Source organism: Dendrobium catenatum, unplaced genomic scaffold (assembly GCF_001605985.2).
Source record: "Dendrobium catenatum unplaced genomic scaffold, ASM160598v2 fragScaff_scaffold_501, whole genome shotgun sequence".
Lineage (NCBI taxonomy): Eukaryota > Viridiplantae > Streptophyta > Magnoliopsida > Asparagales > Orchidaceae > Dendrobium > Dendrobium catenatum.
This window is the reverse complement of record NW_021318963.1, coordinates 680432-699363: the sequence shown is the minus strand read 5'-3', so window position 1 is coordinate 699363 and position 18932 is coordinate 680432. Positions and strand designations below refer to the sequence as shown.

The following is an 18932-nucleotide window of genomic DNA, read 5'->3' as shown; positions in this document are numbered from 1 at the left end:
AAACATCATCAAACATAAGCAATTATCCAATACCAAGACCATTAGATAAGACGACTTTAGATAATTTGAAGTCCGTGAAGCACGATTTGTTTCAAATCTAGTTGTTATTAGTTTTTCTTGTTGTACTTCAGTTGTTAACTCTTATGTGAGTTTTTTTTAAAAAAAAAAAAAAACAGATGTGTAATACAATGAGTTGTAAGCGTCATTATAATGTGAACTCTTGTATGAGCTTTTTGAAATAATGCAAAACGATTTTATAGATCTGTGTTAAAAAACTATTACATAACATATTCTCTTTATGAAGAAACTATTACATAACTTGTTCTCTCTGTGACTAAAAAATTGCTTCCAAAAAATAGCTTCATCAAAATCCACCCAAATACAATATTCCTTAATGATCTTCATATAGGATTCTTGCAAGTTATTTTTTGGTGGCCAAGTAAGTCGCACCTCCGACACTTATATTCACTTCGTTGTTTTATTGATTTGGTCTCTAAAAGTTTTTTTAATCTTTTTTTTTTCTTTGGCCAACCCCTAGGCCTTTGAGTTTTGGGCACTCCAACTTGGACATGATCATCAACTACATATTTTGTCTCCAAAGTATTGTTAATGTGCTACGACGGTATATCCGGATTTTTCCTCGCAATATCCTATATTTCAAGAGCCACACTATTTGATGTAGCAAGTTTATTTCCAGCTCTGTTTACACTAGGACATAAATGCATATCATCTAACCTCCTAACTTCAAAGGACTGATCATGTATGCATAGCAATGCACGCACTCTCCAATGGTACCCTTGATGCAAACATGTTGCTATAACTCCAGACTTATTGCTAGCCTTTATCTTCACCCAAAAGTTATTAGTAATTGCAGTGGATCGTAGGAACTGCTTGAAGCTGCTAGCATCATGAAAGCAAGCACCAATTTATAATATTTTATCATCACTAATTGGTTGCATAAGCTGATCACTGCTTAAGCTTTCAAAGTCAATGTTGTTTGAAGCAACATTAGTAGCTCTGTCAATGCTAGAACAATGCTCTAAACCTTCCAAGTTCATATTAGCCTCTACATCCTCTTGTAACGTTAAACTTCAACCTACCGACTGTCAGTACATTGTCCTATCATTTTCATCACCTCATTATCACTTGAATTTGTCTCAAAAACTTTCGGAGTAGGATTAACATGGTAGTGTAACCTAAAACTCGTGAAAATTAGCCATGGACATATATTTCATATCTTCTTCTTTCTTCATCTGTAACTTCACTCCAATATTTTCAAATTTAAATGTAACCCAAATATATTCACCATAACTACCACTTAAAATAAAAATCTGCAAACACAAGGGTAGAAAATAAAAATTCTATGCATATCTCATGGCAAGAAACAAAAGAAAAAAAAAAGGGCATCGCTCAAAACTCACGACAACAATCAAATGACGAAGGAAGAGTAGGAGAGCATTCTCACAAAAAAATAAGCATTCACAAGCATCATAGGGCTTTCTCAAGCAGGAAATCGAAGGAGAACCGGAGCTGGCATGTGTGTTGGTCATGAAGACGAACCAGAGTGTGGGATGTGAGGAAATATAAGATTTCATGTGTGGGTAGTGTAAATTAGTAATTTTAAGTGTCAAATATATAAATATGTAAGTTTTAAGTATTATGTAGGTATATCCCCAATATATATAATCTAAAGTCTAAACTTTAGATTGAATTAAATTTCTGTTTAATATGCTATCCCTGTCAATATATCGGTTGAAGATACTGACTAATATTGTTGCAAGCTCATTTATGTATTTGCGAACATTCTTTATTTCTATTCATTTGAGAGCTTTTATCACAACAAGCTTTAAAGATCAAGCCGATGAAATTGAATGGAACAAAGTAGTTTAATGTAAGAAATATGACAAGTAGTTCAATCTTAGCGTTTTTCTTTTGGAGTGAGTTTAGGTTACATATCATAGTTGATTTATACTTTATTTGGGATGGTTTTTTTATTATTTTTAAAAAAAAAATTAAAAAAAATTATTTTAAAAAGAAATAGAAAAGCCATCCCAAACGAAACCTTAATGTTAAATTATAAATGTAAGTAATTTCTTAAAAAAAAATCTTAGAAAATGTAAAATTAACCTTCTTTTGTTCAATTAGGCTTCGTTTTGAGATGGCTTCTTAAAGCAGCTTTCTAGTAAAAAAATTAAAAATTTTGAACTAGAAAACTACTTTAAGAAGCAGGAAGAAAGCCGTCCCAAACGAAGCCATAGTTGTCCACATTGACAACCTAAATCCATTTGAGCTTTCTATGTTGCATGTCTTGAGATCATTTGTAATTCAAGTATCCAACCCCAACAGCAGAAACGCATATCGACACCATCTGGGAAGGCTCATGAAACTGCAATCTCTTTCCCCTCTATGAACCATCTGAGTCTCTCTGACTCACCAATTGCAGGCAACCATCCAGCAAGAATCTCCATTGTCTTAAAGTCGGGGCTGCAACCCTCCTCTTTCATCTGATCCATCAGCTCAAAAACCTTTGCAGACATATTCTTCTCAGAAAGGCCTTTAATAATTGCATTGTAAGTGATTATATTAGGAGCTACGCCGTTGCTTCGCATATGATCCATAAGAGAAACCGCCATGCTAATCTCTCCGCATTTGCAAAAGGAATCAATAAGAACGTTGTATATTGCTGCGTTGGGCTCAAATTGTGAGTCTTTCAAGCTCTGAAAAATCTTCATAGCTCCATCATGATCACCATTCTTACAAAATCCATGGATAAGAGTACCATAAGTTACCAAAGAAGGCTTGCAATTATCATCCATCATTTTCTTCAACAGATTTTGCGCCATTAAAAAATCCCCAGCCTTGCAATAAGCGTCAATCAGAGTGTTGTAGGTGACAACATCGGGCTTAATTCCAGCTTCAAACATTTCCTCAAACAGTTTCAAAGCCTTCTCCAGCTTCTTCTTCTTGCCAAAACCCGAAATCAAGATGTTGTAGCTCTTTGTATCAAGTCTGAATCCATCTTTCCTCATCTGTGCTGCGACCGAGCTTGCATCATCCATTTTTCCAGCAGAAGATAGGCCTGATATCAGAGTGAAGTACGTGACAGCATCAGGGGAGTGTCCCTCACGAATCATTTCATCAAACAAGTCCATCGCTTTGCTCACATTGTTTGCATGGAGGAAAGCTCCGATGAGAGTGCAGTAAGTAACAGAGTTGCCTTTGGCGTTGGCCCAGGCCATCTTCTTCTCGTGGAAGAAGCTCAAAGCGCTGCTCACCATGCCATTCCTACACATCCCAGAAATGAGAGTGTTGAGCGTGACGAGGTTGGGAGGAATACCTTCTTCGACCATTCGAGAATTAAGCTCATGAGCAGTATCAATGTCCCCTGCTTTGCAGAACCCGTCAATAAGGGTGTTGAAGGTGATGGTATTTGGGTCGCAACGATGAATTTTCATCTGGTTAAGAAGAGCCAGTCCTTCACAAGTCCTCCCCACCTTACAAAGCCCGTCTATGACGTTGTTGAAGATAACGGTATCAGGTCCAGCAGCTGAATCCGGCTTCGTCATTTTGTCGAACATCTGGATTGCAAGGTCGATGTTACGGGATTTGCAGAGATGGTTGATAACTATGCCATAGGTGACCACGTTCGCCACACCGGCTGTCTCCATCTCAGAGCATACAAGCTTCATCCTGGGAGTATCTCTGTCCTTGGAGAGTCCGGTGAGAAGGGCGTTCCACACGGGAACTTCCACAGCACCGCCGCAGTTCTTGACGGCATGGACGAGGTCCCAAGCCTTGGTCGTGCGGCCGTCACGGCAGAGACCGACGACAACCTTGGTGAACTGGTAGGTATCGATAGTGAAAGCTCTCGAGCTGGCCATTCGAACGATGAGGTGAAGCATCTCATCGTTGGCGGGCTGGCTGCCCCGCGATAGAGTGAAAAATATAATCGAACATGTGAGGGAATTTGGAGGGCAATGGGAGTTGGAGCTTAGCATATCTCGGAGAAGGGAAAGTGCTTCAGCCTGGTGATTGGGATCCGGGGACCGGAGGAGAGAAGCGAGGACATGGTTGCAGAGATCCGTGCAACGTAGGGAGGGATCGAGGGAGCGGAAGGCCAGGAGGGAGTCGGAGGGCGAACGTCCGGCGGAGAATAAGCGGACAAGGAGAGCGGCCGAGTCTGCCGTAAGGGCGTAGCCTTGCTCGTTCGAGCGAAGGAGGAGGTTCTTGAGACGAAGAAGAATGTCATCGCTGTTCTCGCGGGCAGCGAGCTCGAAGATGGCCTGGAAGGCGAATGAGGCGTGGGAGGGGGAGGCGGCTACGAGGCCACGGAGGCGGCACCAGTCGAAAATACGGAGAGCGGCGGATGAGTCGTGGATGGAGCGGATGAGTTGGAGGAGACTGAAGGCGGTAATTGGGGAGGAGGAAGAGAGGAGGGTTTGCAGGTGCTCCTCTTCAAGCGAAGGGACGCTTTTGTGAACAGTGGCGGGTTGCAGAGCCAGGCCCTGGCCGGCAGAAGCGGTGCAGTTGAAACGGCGGGCGAGGCTGGGGCGGCGGCCTTGGAGCAGTGGCAGTAACGTGCGCTTCATTAGAAGGTTATGTCGAGAAATTGGTTAGCGTCTCCCACCCCATAAAAAAAAAAAAAAAAAAAAATCTATTATTCATACATTAATACTTATTATATAAATTATTATTTACTCACATATCTACCTTAAACTCATCATTTCCTAACTAGATCCTTTATTAAACTGCAAATATTTGAATATTATTCTACATTTTCATAAAAAAAAAACTATTTATATTTTTAGATTTGAATTATTTATGAAAATGCTAAATATTACTAAGAGGCAACCTCTATGTAGGAAGTAGGAGATTATATAAATTTTAGTGACTATGGAATGTGAGGGTTTCAAGTGTCATTGGAAAGGATAATATGAAATATTGATGGAGACAAATTAAGAAGATATTATGGTCTCAAGGATGTTAAAAGATGTAAAAGATTTACAAAGAGACCAAATATGCATATTCATTGATTATTTATAAGGCTTAGCAAGCTATAAGAAACGCTATATCTAATACAAGTAAAAAATAATATAAAGTACAATATACATGCTTGACTTATTGAAGATTACGATAAACATGTGGCCTAGCTGATTGTCATTCACATATATCTCCCTTATAGTAGGGCTCTCGATCTCGAGGCAAGTTCTCTATACAAATATGCATGGATGAGTGTGTTGGGTGAGTTCTCAGGGCCTTGTGTATACAACGAGACTATAGAGACAAATCCTCTAGATTTTGTGGCAAGTCCATTGAGACAAGATTAAGACCCCTAATAGCGAAAGACAATTCCTCCTGAGCAAAAGTGATCGCAAGCCATGGACTACCTTAGTACAAGAGATTGTAATAATAACTTTGAGGCATATATGTTTTATATAATTGGATATGGTATGACAACTGAAGCCAAGTAGCCTTAAACCTGGGGGATGACCATGGATTCATGGTTCCTACTAATGTAGGGGATGACCCCTCTTGGGAAACCTATTGGAGAATATGACTTCTCAATATGGCATGACAAGATGAGTCTTCACGCCATTGCCTTGTTGGGATAGTGATTGCAACTCTGCAGAATAATGTCATCCTTTTTGTTGGTTAACTACATTCCATCACAGTGAGTGTTTTGTCATGGCCCAAGATCAAATGTGAAAATTTTTCTTTTCATTTTTTTCCCATTAGTAACAAATGTTCAATCATTTATAACCATATCAATTTGACATATAGAGCTAATTAATTGCATATAAAAGTAAATAACACCAATAAAATATCATTACATTTTCTATGGTTAAAATTTACAGTCTACTACAAAATTTTGAGACTGAAATAATATGTATGAGACACTGGCTATAAAAGAATACATATAACCGAAAAATATAGAATAACGCTAAAACACATTATTGCCTAACCTCATGATACAGAGCCCTTATCTTTATATGCAATCATATAAAATTATGTAATGAATATAAAAACTCAGCAAATAACTAAAATCTTATAATTGAAATTGATGTAAGATAAAAGAGGAACAATATAATGTAAATCATGTAAGGAAGTCAATACATCAATATATGTTGTATATAGCAGTCACATGTGTCAATTGATCAACTATATTACACATCACATATCATTGTCTTTATCATTCTCATCAGTCTATCAGTTATACAATATTATTAATATATGTATTCATTAATAATAAGCAGTAATAATAATTAATAATTAGTATTATATTAGATATTTAGAATGGAGTATCTTGTATATTGCACCTACCCTTATGACTCACGGTTAGTCGTCCCTTATAATTCTCAATCAATGTACTTCTTATAACTCCCCTTCAATCAATCAATGATAATCGTCCCAACTCTTTATAACTTTATTTATAAAAATATATCATCAATGCATAACTTCATTATTTTTTAGAACATAATTCAAACATGAATACAATAAAATTTGAAAACGATTATCTATTCACGACCATATTATATTCAAATACATGATCTTATCTAATTTTGATGTAACTAAAAATATATAATTAGTTAAGACATGGCCGTATATTATTCATCAAATAGCATTTGAAATTTTGAATATGATTTGAGTAATAATAAATAATATAATATTTGTCACACTTGAATTTGTCCAATCATGATTTGAATAAGAACATAATACAATTTTCATATATGTTTTAACAAGTACCGAAACACAATTTTTGATCTCCATCTAGAGAACATTATGATTTCGTTTGGAACAACTTTCTTACTGCTTTTTAAAACAATTTTTTAATACACAAATTTTAATTTTTGTACTAAAAAATCGCATTATGAAGCAGTAAGAAATTCATTCCAAACAAAGCCTGTATCTTTATCAAAATGACGATTAGGAAAATATAATAAAAAGATAGTATTCATGTATATTTGAACAAAAAAAATGTGAAACTCCACTGAATAACAGTTCAAACTAAACATTTAAATATACTTTTTAAATATGGAATAATAATTAATATGTTAATTTTCCTAATTTCAAATATTATTGGGCACATAAATTTAAAATTTTCATATGCAAAACATTACTTAAAGGAGGGGAAAAAAAAAGAAAAAAAAAAAAGAGAGTAATAATCGCAACAGTTTACGCGAGAAGACTCTAGAACGTAAAATAATATCGATATCCTGGATGTATGGTAGACTATCTTAATCGCCTTGCTAATAGGTTTTCGATCCGTCTTCACTTACTTGCCCGACGGCTTCTATGGCGAGCACCGATCTGGAGAAGAAAGCAAAGGAAGCTTTTGTTGATGACAACTTTGAGCTAGCGGTTGATCTCTACACGCAAGCCCTGGACTTGGATCCCAAGAGCGCCGATCTATATGCTGACCGTGCCCAGGCCAACATTAAACTTGGTAGCTTCACAGGTATTCATCTCCTTTGGCCATCCCCCAATACTCTTTTCAGGGTTTCCAAGCTTTTTTAGAACAAACCAAATCGCGCTGTCCTCGTCTTGTGCTCTTTTCACTAATGTTTATCAGAATTGATGGCTTGCTTATTTTACCGCCAATTATAACTTTAATTGTTCACTGCTTGTTCTTGGATTATCTTACGCCCTGCGATTGGTAGATTACCCATGTGTTCAATTACCGAATTATCTGACCTTGCGCCTCTTATCCTTGGTTGTAGCTGCTTCTTTATTGGTTTCATTTGTCTAAATATGTCCGCTGTGGGAGGGCAGGGACTCCATCAGGCTTCTGATTTGGATTATTTACCAAATTGGCAAGAATTGACTCCTAAGCATCCAAAGATTTGAAATATCTATTTCTTGCACTGTTTTCATTTGGTATGTAAACAAAAATAGAAGTAACATATCAATTTGGCTCTGGTGCATACCATATTTACGGTAATGCACTCATCAACTGAACTAGTTCAACTGATTCATCATGCAATCTACTGTCTAAACTACTTTATCCGATCACTGTTGATTTTTACTACTTATTGGGCAACAAAAATGGTAACTTTAAATCCTAGGGAATCTTAAATCCCATTTCTTCTCCATTTTGCCTCAAATCTTGGATTTATGGAATCTTGGAGTGTGGCAGATTTAGGGGATTTAGCAACAAACTCCAGTTGTGTGACTTGCTCGCTTCAAGATATGTTCAGAAAGGGGGGATAGGAGAAAGATGAGGACTTCTCATGAGACAAGCACAATCTATTCTTCCGTTTGCTTAAGCTCCGCGGGCAGCCGACGGAAGGCTAGCCCGTCGGCTTTGAGTGCCACAATTAGACATTTGTCTTCTTGAAAAGGAAAGATTAAAGGAAGACAAAACCTTACAAGAAGAGAAATTATAGAGATACAGGCAATGGCTGAGCAGAATACCTCCTACCACCCTCCCAACTTCGTTGTTGCTTCTATCATCTTTTCTTATTTGTGCTTATCTGTTTTATTTTTTCGGTTAATACGCTACATCAATAATAAATAATGTGGGAAGGAGCACCAGCCAATTGGACAATAAAGAAATTCAATTTATCGGAAAATGTATAAACAATGAATTGTCATTAACATTTACTTTTCAAAGTATAGTAGAAAATAATTTGATAGCATAATTAGAATGAAAGATGATATAATTGTGTGCTATTCTATGATGATGGATATCAACACAAAGCTCCTCTATCTTGTAGCAATATTTCATTAATTAATTATGAATTGGGATATTAATTTATAATAATATGATTTAATTAATCTCATTATGATTAATAACAGATTTTTAAATTAGTATTAGTAATTTGATACAAAAAAATTAATCTCAATAACTAATTTTAATCAATTCTAAATACTACAAGGCACAAGCAAATTGGTATCATTAAAATCTCATTTTATTTAATAGACTTAAATACTGCAGTAAGTAGCGAAACAGTTCACCAAGATTTAATCAGATTTAAACTCTGCCATGCCAAACAATTTTCACGATTTAAAAGTCTCGGGATTGACTAAATCCTGATTTGCAGGATTTGTTAAATCCTACTTGCATCCATTCAACCATCTTAATGTTGTGCTTTGTTGCATTTATCCTATTTGCTCTCCATCTGTGCAATCTAGACAGCTGGGAGCAGGGCTTTCACTGCATCATGATATTTGGAGCTGCATGTGCTTTGAAGATCTAAACTTTTGCTGGATTGTTTCTTTTACTGAACCCGATAGCATTTAGTTTATATTTATATTTTGTTTGTGGAAGTGGCACTTCCTTGCCCTCCCTTTTTTATCATTAACCACACAGTGTATTAGCCTTTTACGGCTTGAACTGAACATGGTTCTTCTTATTTAACATTGCAGAAGCTGTTGCTGATGCAAACAAAGCCATTGAATTGGATTCTTCAATCGTCAAAGCTTACCTACGCAAAGGGTCAGTTCAGTGATATCGCAGTAATATGATCTTCTTTACTCTGTGTTTTATTTGTTTTTCTAATTCCAATGTAGATTCCAATGAACTGAAATATAAGGATCAATAATAGGACAAGTTACTGTTCTTGATGAGTTTGCATATAAATTATATTTTGGCTTATTAATTTATCCATACCCTAAACCTCATAGCTTTTTTCATTGCTGGCATTTCATCATTGTTCATGAATCAATGAATGTTCACTATAGGAATGAACTAATCATCACAAACACCAACTGCCAACACGACCTGCAATTGATGTAGTAGGAAGTGACATCCAAGACCCAATTGATAGGGAGAGTGCGATTGAGAGAGAGATTGCCCATGTCTATCCAGCATGATCTGTCATCAAGGTCCAAACACCAACCAATGTATAAAAATTAAAAACTTTTGTTATGTAGCAATTTTTTATAAACTTTATAAATGCTCATGAACAATTGTCCAAGCCTAAACCCCATCTTTTATAAAAATTACATATCTTATATTGTATAGAGCATTTATATAAAGATAAAGTATCATTGATGATTTGGAACTGAAATTGCCATGGTCTTTTTTGGACTTGGGATTGGAAGGTGATTTTGATGGATCTCCCCTGAATCTTTGTAAATGTTCTTTGAGGATTTGGAATCTAAAAAAAAATTTGAGTTGAACAAGGAGAATCATCATGAGTGGGGACTATTCTTGGTGTCGTTGGCATGGTTAATAAGAAACTTTTTACTGATTTTTTTTTTTTTGGTTTTTGGTGATTGTACTCACCATTTGGCCATGCAGTAGCTTGCTGTCAGCGATGTAAGGTTTTTGGGGAGATTTGAGTAAGTGGGTGGAGATAAAGTGGAAGTAGGGGTGTCAATATTTGACACGACCCGAAAACCCGACTCGAACCCGACCCAAAAATTTCGGGTTCGGGTCAACCGGAACCCGAAACGGGTCGGATTCGGGTTCAACATTTCGACCCGTTTCAAAAATCGGGTGGAGTTAACCATTTGACCCGAAATTGACTCGAATTTGACCTGAAAACCCGATTTTGACCCGGCAACCCGAGATTGACCCGTTTTTTATCCGAAAAAGAGGAGATAGACCCATTTTTTACCCGAAAACTAGCAATTTTTTTTTTGAAATGGGTCATTCGGTTCATGTCGGGTTGACCCGTACTCGAAGCGGGTCGGGTTCGGGTCAGGAAAACTGACCCGTTTTCAAAAACAGGTCGGGTTCGGGTTGACTCGAATAGTGCCGGGTCAGTTTCGGGTTCGACCCGAACCCGACCCGTGACCCGAAATTGACACCCCTAAGTGGAAGATTGATATGTGATTTTATATCTGCATTCCTTGAGGACTTTATTAAATCATTGTAAGAAATATTTGAGGATGTGGAATCCATTAAAAATGTTTTGTAATTAGAGGACGAGAATAACTGTGAGGTAGGGCTGTTTTGGTGTCTAGCATGGTTGTAAAGAGCTTTACATTTGATATTTGTCCTCCTCTTCTGATTGCATACACCATTCAGTTAAGCAACAACTCCTAGTTAGGAATGGAGGGGAAGGGTTGGTGGAGAGTTGAGCAAGAGGGGGAATATGAAGGTGAAGATGATGAAATAAAATTACATATCCTCAATTTTTGGTCTCAGGAAGTTATGAGTTGCGAATCTTGTTAATTGAGTCTCTTGGTTTGGCCATATGGTTCAATGAGGTTTGGCTAGTCTACTTGCTTCATTTTGTTTTATTTCCATTTAGCCAGCATGATTAGACATTGGCTTGCAATTCTGTACTTTTATTGACATTTTATTTTTGTAAACCCTTTTGGTGGTTGACATGAGTGATCATTGTCATCTAATCTAGTTTAAGCATCGAGCTCTCATGCAAACTTGAGTCGATCTTTCTGGCTGCACCGCATCTTGCATTGAAATTTTTTTGTTGATTGCTTCTTACGATCATCTCGAAGACCTCTCTTATGGAGTGAAATGGCAGGCCTATGATCCTCTCTTTCATTTAGAATACATAATTCCTTACCTGTCTAACCACGCTGGGGAGAAACACTTTTCTAGTTCATTAATTTTTATTTGGCATTATATGTAGAAACAACACATTTAAATTTGCTGACACAAGTTTATATTGAGTGCTCCTGTGCTTATTGAAAGATTAATGAAGTGTATAGCATACCCATCTGATTTATCAAGTTGATTGGTTTTACCAATTAGTTCTATAGTCTTTGGCTGATGTTCTTTATTCAATATTTCTTGATTTTGTTCAGTCCAATTGGATTGGGCATTGCTTTGGTGGACATTTGAACTAGTTGATTTAATTTGTCTTGTAAAAGATTTTAATAACAATTGGCCAGTCCAATTCGACCTTGAAGTAACCTTAAGAGGAGCATTGCATCTTGCATTTTAATTTGCACTAGACTGCTTGTTACCATCTTCCATCTTAAGATGCATTTCTGTTGGAGTGAAATAGTAAGCATGTTCCCTGTCATTACTGTAGAGTGCATGGTTCATTGCTTCTTTACCAATATCAGATAGACAACTTTTTGATACATCAAAATCTTTATTTTATTTTTCAAAAGAGTGCACATATTAGAATTTGATTGCACAAGCTCACATAGATTATGCTCTTGCCAAATGAATGATGCATCAACTTTAGTGTCGAAATTCTTAGATAGCTTTAGCTAAATGGTTTATGACATTTTTTAATATGCATAGAGGAAGCATATAAAGGGTGGCCCTGAAGCAATGGTCAAGTTGTTTACATTGTTCTTAAGGTCATTGTTTTGAATCACATAATTAACGACTTCACAAATTTATCAGTGAAACTGCATGCATTAGATATGCCATAGAGGGGCGCACATGAGATTGCTATAGAGTTTCCTATGATATTTCTGCCGTCTAAAATTTTCTTATGATTCTTAATAGTATAGCAAATTACTCTAAATGAAAAAAATTGTCTTGTTATTACGCCATTATTAAAGGCAAGCCATGTTTTTGCCTGGGTGTTTAAACAAGGAAAATAGAAACTATAGCTCCTTACACATATTGTAGGTAGGCACCATTACTAATGCTTATATCACTTTGCCTTAGGATGCTAGATAGTGAGACAAGCGCCTGGCTTTGATTTGAGAGATGAGTGCTAATACTTAAAAAATGTTGAATATGAACTAATTTTTGTTGATGATAACTTTGACACATGATAATGTGAAAATAACATCAATAGTTGGAAAAAACAAGTATGTGCACTTGAAAGCAAGTTGATTAATTGTAATTGCATGAACTTAACGAGTACTAAAACTTGACAGTGAAGGGAATGATTTTAATAAAAGAAACGAAAAGATGGAGGGTTATTAACCCTGTGAAAGTGAAGATAGTAGATATTAGATTATCTCAGAGTAATACATTATACATACTAAAGTAGTTTAATTGTGCTAGTTTAAAATGATCTATTTAGCTATATTTTCCAAACCATGTTTTACTATTAAAATAAATATACAATTGAAAAACAAGTCTGAGCACTCGAAAACAAGTTGATAAAATGTTGTTGCATGAACTTTTAAGTTATCAAGTTCTAAAAATTGAAGATGTACAGAATGATTTCAAGGAAACAAAGAAAGATGAAGGCTTAATCCCCCCATGAAAGAGAAGATAGTCAATATTAAATTATCTCCAAATAATACATGCTACAAACTAAAGTAGCTTAATTGTGGTAGTTTAAAATGATCTATTTAGCTATATTCTCAAAACTATTCCTCATAATTAAAATAAATTTGCAAGTGCATAACTATATTTTTGGCACCCATTTCGATTATGCGAGCTATTGGTGGCATGCAAGAATAAAAAAATCATATTTTCTTCAATTCATTTGGCACTTTTGAAAACATTATCTTCACATTTAATAGAGCCAAATGCCCCCTCGTGGAATTTATCTCTCTATACTTTTATTTTGTTTGCATTGGTGAATGAGCGTTGAGTCCGAAGTTGAACAATTTTCGTGTCCTTTTTTTTGTTTCTTTCCCCTTATTCAATGTTCCATCCTTGTGAGAGATTAGTACGTACTTTTATTTTCTGTGCTGGTAACTTGTCACAAGCGATGTTATTTTCCCTTATTCCAAGGTTTCTCCTTGTGAGAGATTAGTGTAGATGAGTGAACATTCTTTTATTGATCGTGGGATATTTAAGATGCTTTAATTCTATCTCATATCAGGCCAAGAAATTATGGCCGAATATAAATTATCCTCCGTCAAGATTAATGATGAGGGCATCAGATTTCGACATGTGTACCATCGCCGGGGACGACGATCGACGGCCTTGATTCAGAGCCTTTATTTTTTATGCTTTAGTTTCTTCTTTTCATGATGTTTATTTCATGCTTTCCTTTTGTACCCCTATGAGGGAAGTAGTACTTATTGTAGCCCAAAGGCGTTTTCGTCTTTATGCATTTTATTTTTGTCAGCCTATATAAAGGGCTTTTGTCATTGTATTTGGAATTATTGAATGAATGAAAATTTCCATGCTTTGTTCTCTTTGTGAGTGCATGAAGTTCTCTTGGTGAGTGCTTCCATTGAGATCTCTTAGTGAGTTCTCTAATTATCTTTTTTTCTTTTAATTGATTTGCATAATTTTCTTCCTACTAGAGAGCTCTTCCAAAATCCCTTTACCCCTTTGCTGTTGCCGCCGACCCCTAGGGCTTTCCCCACCGCCGGCCAAGCATCCCACCGCCGCCCACCACCTCACCGACGACCTTCTCCCCTCCCGCCACCACCACTCCACCTCCTCATTCAACCCCTCATTGAAATTTGATTTTCAAGTTTCAATTTCTTTCCAAATTCGGAAATCTATTTTTGGAAAGTTTTCGAATAAATTCAAATTTTAAATTAAGATTTAATTTGGATTTTATCTCAGAATTTTTCCAATCAAATTTTCAATTTGGAAACCTTCTCTCCCTCTCCATAAGTTCCTCTCCCTCCTTAGCCATGCCGCCGGCCCCCCATTATGCTCCCCCTTAATTACTACATTAACTCCCATAATTCTAATTTGAAATTCAAATTAGGAGTCATTAATTTTCCTTCGTATTTGGATTAAAACTGAAATAATTTCAGTTTAATCCCTAGCCCCCCCTCTTTTCTTCCACCGCCGGCCTCCTCTCTCTCTCCCCCATTAATGCTTCATTAAGGAATTAATTCCTCTCTCTTTGGAATTCAAATTCCCCCTCCAAAATTCCCCAAAGCTGAAATTATTCTCAGCTTTCGTTCTTGTTTTCTATACCCATCTCCCCTCACCCCACATCCACCGCCGGCCTCCCCATCCATCCTACAACCCGCCGCCCCCCATCTCTCCTCCTTGGAGATTTAGTTGCGGCAACCACCCTTTCACCTCTTCAAGGATGCATGGAGGTTCCCGAGTGGAATTTCGGGTTTGAATACGACAACCGCGGACGAGTGAATATCCTCCGATCTCCCTTCTTCGACGTCGGCTTCGACTTCGACGACACCGTCGAGGACTACTTGGACCGGATCTTACCAGCTCTAGTGGAGTCCATCGACGATCATTTCTCGGTCTACACGTGGATCGTTGAAGGCCGTCGTTTTGCACCACCTCCACGACCCGCGTCGACCTCTCCTTCCCTACGGATCTACGGCACCATCGCCCTAGGAGTGGTTTCATCACTTGTGTGGTTCTTCTTCTCCCAACAAGCCTAGAAGTAGGTAAATGAGAGCAGCCTCAAGGTGAGACAATCACTTTGTTAACTGCGGGATTCTAGTTGGCTTTTCATTTGCTTTACTTTTATTACCGTTGTTATTTTATTGATCTCGCTAATTTAGGTGTAAGCTCTTGCCTATTCATAGTCGACTTCTAAGATCTCTAAAAAGTTTCAATTGAGAATAATATTAAGCTTGCAATTTCATCACTTGAACAATATTTTATTTAGTTTCTAAATTCAATTCCTGGTTTCACATCAATTAACCACTGTGCTATTAATCCTATTAAGTTATTTGATTCGGTATTGTTATGAGGTTTGCGTGTTCATGTTAAAAGTCTTTCCAGTTTGCCATCTATTTAAATGGACAGCTGATTGATTTGTCTGCAGATCTTTCTTTTAGTTGTTTATAAGTTGCTAGTACTGGGATTCCCGAGATTTTGCTTTGGAAAGCTTGAAATTATTCATTGTTGCTGATTCATGCGTTGTTTTAAATAAGTATAAGCCTATATAACGTATTTTAGGTTCTTAATAATTTCTTTAAGCTGTAGTACTTTCCTGATCTGGTAATGCAAATATGCATAATACAACGAAGTGCATGACCCTCTGCGAAGCAATTTTTGTTATACGTCATACCATTGCTCTTGCTTTGGTTGACATAGGCTGCTAGAAAATTTTGGGGTCTATAAATTTTGTTAATTCTGTGCAATTCTGTCACATTAAATTGTAATTTATGGTGAAGTCAGTTAACTAACTTCTGACCTATCTTTAGAATATTTTGCTGTGATCAAATGATGAACTCCCTGGTTATCGTTATCTTTGATCTATCTGCCGCATTCGCATGCTTGGTTGTTTTGGCTACCCTGAGTACATTTTATTCCATTTCATGGTTATTTTGATCCCGTCTAAACGTTCATATTTGATTTCTTGTTAATATTTCACCTTTGAATAATTTTTAATTATTCAACGATCATGGAATCGTTATTTTTGAATTTGCTTTATATATCTGATAGAAGATATGTTCTTTAAAATAGAAATGCTTGTATGAAGCTTGAGGAATATCAAACTGCAAAGGCAGCTCTTACTGCAGGCCTTTCATTGGCACCTGGGGATTCTCGATTCAACCGATTAATTAAAGAATGTGATGAACGCATTGCAGGTATGCTTGAATTCAGTATGAGTCTTAACAATTCACATGCACTCTACCTGCACGTATGATGTATTACTCTTTAAGGAATGAAAATAATCTACATAAACTTTTACCAGGTAAACTTAAATGTTATCGATTAGGGTGTTAAAGGATTTGGTGAGAAAATCAGATTCTAGGTTAAATTCATCTTTTACATAATTGGAGCGAGGAATCTGTGCTTCTAAATATGGTCATGCTCAAGGTTTTAAAAAAGAAATCTATGTTAGCTAATTTAAATCTGCAGTGCTTGTCTTTTTGAGTCAATAGAGTATCTAGCAAAATTATTTTCATATTTAATTTAATCAATTTTATTAGTAATTTAAGGATTTTTATCATTACATTATGGTTTTGCATCCTTATTTTTTTGTTTAAACATTTGCTATATGAATATCATTTTATAAGATCTTATTTGTTTGGCATATAATAGAAATTAGCAGCCATCTTTTTAGTTCCTAGTGTTAAGCTGTAAATAGTGCCTGCCCTATCTCGAGACATCTGTTGGTATTTGAAGGAAGCGTTTTAACTAATCTAAGGGGGTTCAGTATTATTTTGATGTTATTGTTATTAAAACGTCAGCGTAAATAGATGGTAACATTTCCTATCAAAAATTGCGTATTCTATTTGATGATATTCAAAGTAAAGATGTCTGTGTTATTTAAATTATATAATTATTTGGTTCATACTTATCTTTGATTTTAGCACACTTGTGGTTAGATCATCCTCTTGTATTTGATGAGCTCCGCTGCGTAGGAGGGGAGCAACTGGTGATGAAAACCAGATTGGTCGATTCTCTTGACAACTGATGTCTACAAAGTCGATGATAAGAAATAGATGATACAGGAGATGTGGTGAGGGAGAGAATTCACTTCTTCCCAAGATTGCAAAATAAGTCTGCTGTTGGTTGGTTATTGCTGAAGAGGAGAGATATCACTAATTCTTGGTTTGCAATTGATACAATTGGTTTGCATTGAAGGACATTTTCAACATACTGGATTTGATGGAGAGTTTTTTGGTGTACTGGCTTAATGGGAGAGATGTGTTGAAGGATGAGAGATTCAATTGGGCGAGCGTTGTCTAATTAGACTCTTCTCCTTGCTATCGTGGAAGGAGAGAAGTGATTGGGAGAAGTGTTGATGCAAAGATGTTTTGCTTTCAAGATCAAAGAGGATGGTGTGAGAGGCATCCAACATTTAGGGGAGAGAAGTTCAGGGTGAAGTCAAGAGTGAGAGTGGCTAGAGGCTTCACGAGTGGGGATGTTTAGAATAGTTTTTTGGCAGCGAAGTATAATGAGGGTTTATTTTAGTACCAACTTGTCATGTTATCAGAGGTCGTATGATTCTAGAACATCTTACTCTGAAATAGGATACAGTTGCATTTATAAATTGATATTTCATGATGTTAATGAATACATTTTTGACATCTTCTAATAGCATATGCTTGTGAACCGAATATGCCCTTAATTGTGATATTTGCTTAACATTTATGTGCAAATTCTTTTTATTTATTTTTTATTTTAAAGTTATTTTGCCATCCTAACTTTTATACAAATTAGCTAGGACATGAGTAGAAATTGTCAAGTTGATTTCCTATTAAAGTGGTAGAATGCCCGTGTCCTACTATGTTTGAATAGGAAAATGAAAATCTTATCTAATCTGCTACTTATAAACCACTTGTAATTATCTATATTAATTTTTTTGTTGTTTAGATACTCCATTGGTACCATTGAGTGCATTCAATTGTAAATTTCAAAAGAAAATGTTGGATATTGTGTTGGATGGATGTTAGACCGGTCCACTGGACAGTCTGGACCGGTCCAGCCGGTCTGCACGGGACCGGCAGTTCGCGTAATACGCGAAATCTCCGCAGGAGGCGGAGATCGGGCGGGCCGTCCACTCAAGAAGAGCATTTTAGGAAGCAATTTTGACGGTTTTGAGAGGGAAATTTGAATGTAGGGACTGTTTAGGGATTTCCTTTTGATTTGTATGCATTAAATAATAGATTTTCCTAGGGTTTGATCATCTTGAATTTGGGCTGAAATTTGAGATCTCGTAGATTTAGGTTTCTTTGGGCTCTAGCGGCGTCTAGAGATTTGGGAGAGATCGATCCTCCTCTCGAATTGAGGATCAAGTGTATCTTGCTATTTTATTCATCGTCTAGTGGAATACAAGTCTCGCTTTTAGTTTTCTTTCAGTTTTCCTCTTAAAATCTGCTGTCTTACTGCTGTAAACAGCAGTTTTTATGTGATTTCCTGCTGTGGACAGCAGTCCAGTCACTGTTCTCACTGTTTTTTCGAAGATCGATAGAAAATACTTGAGATCTACAAGTGTTTCCTATCAAATTGGTATCAGAGCGTCGTTTTTGGGACCTTAGGCGGCTGAAATCATGATTTTTCAGCGAGCTTTTGGCTTCCGAAAGTGATATTTTTGAGATCCGTTGGGAAGAAAGATGGCCGGAAAGAAGGTTGACGTCTTGGAAGGCGAAGTCGGCCAATTGAAAGCTGATTTGGAGGAAAGATCTTCAACCTTCAGAATCAAATCACCTCCAACAATGAAAGGTTAGAGGGGAAGTTCACCGCGATGGAGGAAATGATG

At 36.7% G+C, this 18932-nt stretch overlaps 2 protein-coding genes across 3 annotated transcripts in view; one reads left to right on the top strand and one right to left on the bottom strand.

Annotated features, from left to right (window-relative positions):
* Window positions 1–2238: 2238 nt before the first annotated feature.
* On the bottom strand, window positions 2239–4633 carry LOC110094958 (pentatricopeptide repeat-containing protein At3g61520, mitochondrial). Its single transcript, XM_020820312.2, has one exon. The coding sequence runs from the start codon at window positions 4587–4589 to the stop codon at window positions 2379–2381; it is 2211 nt and encodes a 736-aa protein (XP_020675971.1). The 5' UTR covers window positions 4590–4633; the 3' UTR covers window positions 2239–2378.
* A 2560-nt stretch (window positions 4634–7193) lies between these two features.
* LOC110094959 (protein SGT1 homolog) overlaps window positions 7194–18932 on the top strand; it is a 28623-nt gene continuing 16884 nt past the window's right edge. The window contains exons 1-3 of one of the 2 annotated variants that reach the window (XM_020820314.2): window positions 7194–7456; window positions 9367–9436; window positions 16187–16311. In XM_020820314.2, coding sequence (XP_020675973.1) covers window positions 7294–7456; window positions 9367–9436; window positions 16187–16311 — 358 coding nt within the window. In that variant the 5' untranslated portion in view covers window positions 7194–7293. The remainder of the gene's footprint in view (window positions 7457–9366; window positions 9437–16186; window positions 16312–18932) is intronic. The other variant, XM_020820313.2, reaches the window with a different exon arrangement.